This window comes from Sorex fumeus, unplaced genomic scaffold (assembly GCF_029834395.1).
Source record: "Sorex fumeus unplaced genomic scaffold, SorFum_2.1 ptg000095l, whole genome shotgun sequence".
Lineage (NCBI taxonomy): Eukaryota > Metazoa > Chordata > Mammalia > Eulipotyphla > Soricidae > Sorex > Sorex fumeus.
This window is the reverse complement of record NW_026606152.1, coordinates 2,222,325-2,230,674: the sequence shown is the minus strand read 5'-3', so window position 1 is coordinate 2,230,674 and position 8,350 is coordinate 2,222,325. Positions and strand designations below refer to the sequence as shown.

The 8,350-nt window shown below is 62.7% G+C and overlaps 1 protein-coding gene across 1 annotated transcript; it reads right to left on the bottom strand.

Annotated features, from left to right (window-relative positions):
* Nucleotides 1-5,371, bottom strand: ARRDC1 (arrestin domain containing 1). The gene is made up of 8 exons (XM_056132891.1): nucleotides 5,219-5,371; nucleotides 2,057-2,167; nucleotides 1,541-1,591; nucleotides 1,298-1,452; nucleotides 1,002-1,184; nucleotides 750-926; nucleotides 256-685; nucleotides 1-180 (listed from the first exon to the last, which is right to left on the bottom strand). The coding sequence occupies exons 1-8, from the start codon at nucleotides 5,334-5,336 to the stop codon at nucleotides 122-124; spliced, it is 1,284 nt and encodes a 427-aa protein (XP_055988866.1). The 5' UTR covers nucleotides 5,337-5,371; the 3' UTR covers nucleotides 1-121.
* Between the last annotated feature and the right edge of the window lie 2,979 nt (nucleotides 5,372-8,350).

Below are 8,350 nucleotides of genomic sequence, written 5' to 3'. Positions count from 1 at the left end.
GACAAGGCACACTGGACTTGTGAGGGTCCTGAATGGGCTGGGCTGGACTAGAGCCAAGGCACAAGGCCCAGGGAGCCAAGGTCCCAGGGCAGAGGTCAGCCCGCACAGAAGGCAGCTGGGGTCAGCTTCGGGGGGTCGGGCTGGTTTGGCCACAGCTCTGCTCATAAGAAGGCGGGGCCTCTGCAGGGAGAGAACTAGGTCCTCAGGGGGCTCGGGGCACGCCCTCCCAGTCCCCAGTCCCCAGTCCCCACTCACCATAGGGGCAGCCCCATGAGCTGTACTCGGGAGGGAGGATCAAGGTACTGGCGGTGAGAACAGGCCCCCCAGAACCCTCTGCAAAGTAGGGCACAGTGGCACCTGTGGAGATGCACAGAGGAGGGGGCAGCGGGGGCGGGGCAGGGCTGCCAACCTGAGGATGAGGCTCAGGGGCACCAGGCACAGAGCAGAAGGCCACCACCGGGTGCTGCTGCTGGGAGTGGCTCTTAGTGGAGAGGGAGACAGGGCCCGGGCACTGGGCCCCGGAGGCTCCCACCTCAGCCTCCTCGTGGGGTGGCGCTGAGGGCAGCACAGGGGCGCCAGGAAACGGCGCCAGGCCAGGTTGGGGACTCAGCGGGGCGTGGTTCACCGCGATGTTACCGATGAAGACAGGGAGGGTCACCGAGGCTTCCGGCACCTTCAGCGAGACCTGGGAAGGGGAGACAGTGAGGGGCCGAGCCCCTTCCGCCCCCCCAGTCCCGCCCTGCCCGCACCTGTAGGTAGTAGTCCACGTGGATGAGGCTGCAGCCCGGCAGGCCTGACTGGGGCAGGGCGGGCACCAGGATCTGCTCCTGCCACTGCGCCCGGCCCCAGGCCTTCACCCCCATGCCCTCCACCTCTGCGATAGTCCGCACGTCATAGATCCAGCGCTTGGCCTTATAGGATACTTTCTGGGGAAGGGGCAGCAGTGAGTCTGGGGGCTGGGATATCACCCAGCCCCCCACCCCATGGCAGAGGGTGCTGACCTGCAGCAGGCTGGCCACCACGGGGCTGGTGTCCTTGCCTGACTGGTTTTCAATATCTGCCTGCAGCCGCAGCACCTGCCCAACCACGTAGCCACGGAGGTCGGTGCTGGCAGTGAGGCCCACGCTGCCCGTCCTCACCAGCTTGTAGGAGAACTTCTTGCTGGTGGAGGCCACATTGGGTTGCTGCAGGGCAGAGGACGGAAACTGGCCAGAGTGAGCGGCTGGACCCAGAACCCAGCACCGTAGCTGCAGTTCCAGGCCCAGCTGGTCCCACCTGCCAGGGGCCCCATCCTCACCTCAATGTCAGGGATGCTATTGAGGTTCAGGGGACTGAGTACATAGAACACGAGGCTGCACTGGTGGTCCTTGGAGAAACGGGGTGTATCGATGGTGGCACGCACCTGGTGGATGATCTTCCCAAAAGGGCCCTCGAAGGACGTGGGCACTGTGGCTTGGAAAGGGCAGGTGCTGGCACCAGGGTTGGCCCACCTCCCCACCACCCCACAGCCCACACACAGGCCTTGCTGGGCAGAGCTCACCAGGGAGAAGGAACTGGAAGGGGAAGCTGTGCTCTCCGGCAGGCAGGCTCCCTGCAGACAAGTACAGAAGTGTGTGTGTGTGGGGGGGGGGGGGGGAGGTGGCCCTCTGCCCAGCCACCAAAGAGGGGCCATTAGAGGACAGCGGTGCCCAGGTGAGTGTGGAACCCGGCAGGCCCCTCCACTGTCTGAAACAGGTAGGCAGTATGGAAGGTAGGGTCCAGGAGGGGGAGGGGGAGGGGATCCAGGAGGGGAGGGGGGGTCCAGCAGGGGGAGAAGGGGTTCAGAAGGGGAGGAGGGATCCAGGAGGGGAGGGGGGTCCAGGAGGCGGAGGGGGTCCAGGATGGGAATGGGGGTACAGGAGGGGTGGGGTGCAGGACCCAGAAGTGGTGGAAATGCAGGACCCCTGAGCGGAGAGGGGACTCAGGTAGGAGGCTGGGAGGTGATGCCGGCAGGCAGGGCTGCCTGGGGTTGTCCTTGAGCATGGGCCCAGGAAGGAAGCTGAGACGTGGGACTCACCCTTGTCAGCCAGCGCCAACGAGCTGCTCACGTAGCCCTCTTCTGCCACCCAGGCCGTGTCATGGGGCTTACTGGACACCCTGCAGGAACTCGTGCAGGTCACTCGGATGGCTGCAACGGGGGCAGTGTGAGTCCCCGAGAAACCCCTAGAGTCCCCTGCCCTGGGTCCATGCCCACCTCCCTGGCAGCTGGCAGAAGTCAGGCACTGACCTCTGACCCCACCTCTGCAAGCAGGGAGGTGCCCCAGCCCCTTTCTGCTCCAGGAAACTGACTGCTCCCCTCAGGCTGTAGGAATGCAGTCAGACCCGCTGAAGCAGATAAGGTGCCCGCAGCCTGGCACCGAGCAGTGGGCACAGCCCCACTCAGCTCCCAGAACCCTCACAACAGAGGTCGCTATTCTGCCAGCATCGAGGTCAGTCAGGGCAAGGTGCTAGAACCCCTGCAGGCCTTCCTCTGCCCACTGCATCCTAGCCGCCATACCCTGCGAGAGCCAGGCCAGAGGCTGGGCACACACACTTGGGAGACACAGGCTGAGTGACCACAGGCGACCAGGAAGGCACCACCACCCACCACCTGCAGACCCCCGAGGGGCAGAGGATAGTGGCCTGAAAGCACTGAGGGTGGAAAGTGGTCACTCAGAGGTGGTGTGTCCACCCTCACAGGGAAGCTAGGAGACAGGGCAGGGTGGGAGGAAGGCTGTCGGAAGAAGGCGCTCAGGTCACAGGAAGCAGCAGCTGAGCTCTGCGATGGACTCCCCTAAGGGCTTCACCCTGCAGCCCAGGAGCCCAGAGTCACACTGTCCACAGCCGGCACAGCCTGCCCCACCCACTGCAGCAGCTGCTGGGCACTCCACGACCCCACCGCACAGCCCCATAATGCTCACACCCCCTCGCTGCACTGCACCCCACCCACTGGTGCACCCCGTGGGGACATACTGAGGAGGCCGCCATCAGGCAGGCCTCGGGCAGAAGCGAGATATGGGTCCAGCAGTGTGCAGACAGAGTACAGGGTGAACAGGGGTATCCACACTTGGAAATCACCAGAGAACAATCTGGCGGGACCAGGGTCCAGAGGCTCTGAGTCTTCTCAGAGCCAGGAGTCTTCTCCCTTTACCTCCTGACCTCGCCCACCCACTTCCCAATCTGATCCCAAAGGCCTCGACCACCCTACCACAACCTGGGGCAGAGTGGCCTTTGCCAGCCTTCCTCTAAAGCTCTGTCCTGCCTCCTGAGCTGAGAGAACTGCCCCACCCCCACCTGGCAAGGCACTCATGGACCCTTCCCCTGGGAGTGTGGCTGGGCCAGGTGGCCAGTCACACTGAACTCGCAAAGCCAGGGGCGAGCTCCCACAGCCTCTGTGCACAGCCACTTCAACTGCCACCAGCGGCATGTGCACCACCCACCCCAGAGACACCCCCCCCCGTGTACGCCCCCAGTCCCGGGAACACCCCCAGTCCCGGGTACACCCCCATCCTGATTACCCCACAACCCCAGGTACACCCCCAGTCTGGGTACCCCACAGTCCTGGCTACACCGCCCAGCTTGTGTATACCCACAGTCCCAGGTACCCCCAGTCCTGGGGACATGCCCCATTCTGGGTACACCCCTATCCTTGGCATCCCCAACCCCGTGTATAACCTGGTCCCAAGTACAACCCCCAGCCTGTGTACACCCCCATCCTGAGTACCCCCAACCCTGGGTATAACCCCAGCCCTGGGTGCACCCCCCGCCCCAGGTACACCCCCCACCCCAGGTATACCCCTGATCCTGGGTACAATCCCCAGCCTGTGTTCACCTCTAGTCCCAGGTACCTCCCCAGTCAGTTACTCCCCAGTCCCTGGTGTACCCCCACAGTCCCAGCTACCCTCCAGCCTGAGGTAAGTCCCCAGTCCCAGGCACCCACCCAGTCCCAGGTACCCTCCGGCCCATGTAAAACCCCAATCTCAGGTAAATCCCCAGTCCCGAGAAACCCCCCCAGTCCCAGGAACCCCTCCAGTCCCAAGTACACCCCCAGCACTGGGTGAGCCCCCAGCCCCAGCAGCTTCCTGGTCCAAGCTTTGGAGAGCTGATGCCTGGAGGTGCCTGGGATCACTGTGTTCGCTGGAGGCAGTGCAGACACGCCACCTGTCCATCCTCTCTGGGCCAGCAGCAGGAGCTCAAGGGCTATCCTTTGGGTTTTGTGGCACAGGGGTGTACACAGCGCTGGGGTGTCAGTGCACCATGCATTACCGTACCCAGGACCCAGTGTGCCAGCAAAGCTTCCCATTTCTTCTTTTATTGATCAAATTTTGGTTTGGGTGTTACACCCAGAGGTGCTTAGGGGTGATTTCTGACTGCACTCAGAAATCACTGGACGGGCAAGGTACAGCGCCCTGCTGTACTACACGCGGCCCCAAAGCTCTCTCATTTTTCAGCCAGCAGGCCTCCGGTTTGTTTCTGGTTTCGAGGCCACACCCGCTGGGGCTGGGGGGCTACTCACAGCACAGGCCTTGGAAAAAATGGGGGAGGGGCTGACCATATGGGTTAAAAAGAGGCACCCACAAGCCGGGAATCCCATGGAGACGTAGAAAGCTGGCTGGACCCCGGAGGAACAAAAGAGCCCAGGGGCCTTTGGTGCCTCCCCGCCCACTCGAGTCCCACCCCACCGCGGCCCTAGTACTGCCACACCCAACCCCCTCCGCGAACCCCAAACTTCAGCTGCTAAAACAAGAAAGGGGCGGGGAGGTGGTCAGACAAGTTCAAACGGCCGTGGGCACGACTGGGGGCGGCGTGCGTGACCTGTCCGGAACACGGCTGGCCGCCCCGCGGGGGAGAGGGCGGCGGTTCCCGCACAGCCCACGGCCGGCTCCCGCAGCGCCGCGGGCCCTCCCAGAACCCCGCTCGAGCCCCACCCGCGCCGCGTGAAAGCGTCCGCAGCAGCGGCGGCACCTGGGCACCGCGGGCAGGAAGCGACGCCCGCCCGAGAAGCGGCCCCGCTGGCCGACACGGGTGCCAGGCGCCGGGCGGGCAGGTGCGCGGCGCGAGCCCGGGGAGGGTGGGCGCGTCACGGAGCCCGCGAGGGGCCTCAGAGGGGCCGGCCCGGCCGCGGGGCGGAAGCCCCGCCAGGCCCGGCCCGCCCGGCCCGCCCGGCCCGCCCGGCCCGACCCGCGCGCACCGCGCCCACCTCGGAAGGGCAGCGGCGCCCCTAGGCGCACGCGCACGGCTCCCGCCAGCGGCTCCCCGGGGCTGTACACCGTGCGGCCATGCATCAGGACGATCTCGAAGAGCTGCACCCGCCCCATGCCGCGCCCGAGCCGCGGGACGCGAACTGAAGCCTGCGGCCTCGGTCCGCGCCCCGCCCCGGCCCGGCCCGCCCCTTCCCCCCGCCGCCCCGCCCTGCGCCCCACCTGCAGCCCGGCACCGCCCACGGCGGGACCGTATCCGGGTTCACCGGGTCTCGCACCTGCGCCCCGCACCCCGTTCCCCCGGCCCGCACCTGCGCCCAGCGCCAGCACCCACGACCCGCGCCCCGCGCCAGCACCCCCGATCCGCACCTGCGCCCCTCGCCCCGCTCCCCCGATCCGCACCCCGCGCCTCGCGCCAGCACCCCCGATACGTACCTGCGCCCCGCTCCCCCGATCCGCACCCCGAATCGCACCCCGCGCCCCGCACCAGCACCCCCGACTCGCGCCCCGCGCCCCTCTCCCCCGACCCGCACCTGCGACCCGCTCCCTCGACCCGCACCTGCACCCCGCGCCAGCACTCCCGACCCGCACCCGCGCCCCGCGCCAGCACCCCCGACCTGCACCCGCGCTCCGCGCCAGCATCCCTAAGGCGGACCTGCGCCCCGCGCCAGCACCCCACTCCCCCGATCCGCACCTCTACCCCACACTTTGGGGGGAAGGCGGCCATGTCGGACAGCACCAGTGATCTGAAAGGGGCCCCTGTAAAAAGTGTTTGGGGGGCTTGGGAGACTGCGGGGGGGTGGTGTCGGACCCACGCTGCAGAACCTGTTGGGGGCGTCAGGGGGCGCAGCTCCGTCCTCAAACTCAGGGGGCCTTTCCGCCGCGCTGCCTAGCCCTGATGTTTCTGGGGACGAAAGTCTGGAAGCCCCAAACTTTCTAGGCACAAATCTGGGGAGACAGGACTGAAAACTTGATGGTATGCAGGGGCAGCAACTCAATTCAGGGTGCTAATGACTCAGAATTTAGTGCAGAAACCTAATCTAGCCCTCTGCAGTATCAGACTGGGAGCGGAAAGGAGGGTGAGGGTTGGAGGGGCACCCGTGAGACACTAACCTGCCAAAATACGAAAAGGTGGGGGCGCTGGGCTGGACTGTGACTAAGCCTTGCATGTGGGCGCTGGGCCTGTCCCCAACGTTGAAGATAGGGATGTGTGTGTGTGTGTGTGTGTGTGTGTGTCTGTGTGTGCGCGTACACATGGGTACATTCTGAGCATTCAGTATGTCCAGAGTACCAAGCAGTAGCTGGCAAACACAAGTGCCCACACAGAAGGCAGGTAGGAAGGGGTCAAAGTAAAGACACTTGCCTTGCAACCGAGTTTTATCTCTGAGACCACCAGGAGTAAACCCTGAGCACTGTTAGGTGTAGCCCAAAACAAACAACAGAAAAAGGGCAGAAGAGAGGGGGAGGGAGGGAAGGAAGGTAGGAGAGAGGGAGAAAGGGAAGGAAGAGACAGGGAGGAAGGGAAAGAAGAGACAGGGAGGAAGGGAAGAAAGACAGAAGACAGGAAGAGACAGCAAGGGAAGAAAGAGACAGGGAGAAATGCAGAAGGAGAAGGGGAGTGAGGGAAGGAAGAAGAGAGGCAGGGAGGGAAGGGGAGAAGAGGGAGAAAGAGGGAAGGAGGGAGGGAAGGAAGGGTGAGAATGAAGGAGAGGCAAGGAGGGAGAGCAGAGGAAGGGAAGGAAGGAGAGAGGAAATGAGAGATAGGGAAGGAGGAGAAGAGGGAAAGAAGAAGAGGAAGAGGGAGGAAAGAGGAGAGAAAAGGAGGGAGAAGGGGAGAGAGAAGGAAAGAAAGGTCAGGAAAGAAGGATGGAGGGAGGAAGGGAGAGAGGAAGGAAGAAAGGGAGGGAAGGAGAGAGCAGGAGGACGAGAGGCAGTAAGGGAGAGAGGGAGGGAAGGAGGGAGAGAGAAAAGGAGTAAAGGTGTGAGAGTAAGAGGGAGAGGGAAAGAGGAAGGGAGGGGAGGAGGGAAGATAGGAGAAGTGAAGGGAGTGGGGAGAAGAAAGGAGGGAGAGAGGGAAGGAGGAGCAGAGGGAGTGTTGGGTAATGGCAGGCTAGAGCAGAATGAGATCAATGAGGACAGAGGTGGAATTTTTTATTTTATTTATTTATTTATTTATTTATTTATTTTTGCTTTTGGGGTCACACCTGGTGATTCACTGGGGTTATTTCTAGCTCTGCACTCAGGAATTACTTCTGGTGGTGGTCAGGGGACCGTATGGGATGCTGGGAATCAAACCCGGTCGGCTGCGTGCAAGGCAAACACCCTACCCGCTGTGCTATCACTCCAGTCCCCAGAGGTGGAAATCTTTATCCATCATCATATCCCTGCACCCCTTCTCCCCCTCCACCATTGTTACCCTGCCACCTCAAATTTCTTCCCTCTGACCATCCCTTCCTCCTTGCTCAGCTTTCCAGGAGCAGAGTGAGTAACTGGCACAGCCTAAAGGTGGTGCCCACCTGCTCCCCCACCCTCTGGGAACCGTCTCTCTTCTGCTCTGCCCCCTGTCCTCAACAGAGCATCCACAATATCCACAGGTGGGTGTCTACACAGCTGGTCCCTAGATTCTTTCTTTTTGTTTTTTTTTGGGGGGCCACTCCGGTGCTGCTTAGGGGTTACTCCTGGCTCTGTGCTCAGGAATCACTCTTGGTGCTACTCCAGGGACTATATGGGGATGCCAGGAATAGAAACTGAGTCGTCTGTGTGCAAGGCAAGCACCCTACCCTCTGTGCCACAGTTCCTAGATTCCTGAGTCAGATCTGACTTCTGGTCAATCTCTCTGGACCCTGTTCAGAACTTGCAGTGACTTCATGACCCACAGATTTTCCAAATGTTCCACATTTGGCCAGAGGGACAGAACAGCAGGGAAAGAGCTTGCTTTGCATATGGCTGACCTGAGTTCAATCCCAGGCACCCTATCGGAGTGAGCCTCGATTGCAGGGCCAGGGGTCAGTCCTGAGCATCTCTGAGTGAAGCCCACAAACAGACAAAACCAGAAATGGTTTCAGGTCCCAGGGAGATGGCTCAGCAGATAGGATGTGTGCTTTGCATGTGGGTGGCCCAGGTTCCATTCT

What these genes read in the sequence shown, in the direction of transcription:
- ARRDC1 (XM_056132891.1), bottom strand. Translation starts at nt 5,336, where the DNA reads ATGGGGCGGGTGCAGCTCTTCGAGATCGTCCTGATGCATGGCCGCACG. An exon ending in GGCGCCGCTGCCCTTCCGAG is followed by an intron (nt 2,168 to 5,218) that starts GTGGGCGCGGTG and finishes CCCCCGTTGCAG; the next exon opens with CCATCCGAGTGACCTGCACG. An exon ending in GTTGGCGCTGGCTGACAAGG is followed by an intron (nt 1,592 to 2,056) that starts GTGAGTCCCACG and finishes ACTTGTCTGCAG; the next exon opens with GGAGCCTGCCTGCCGGAGAG.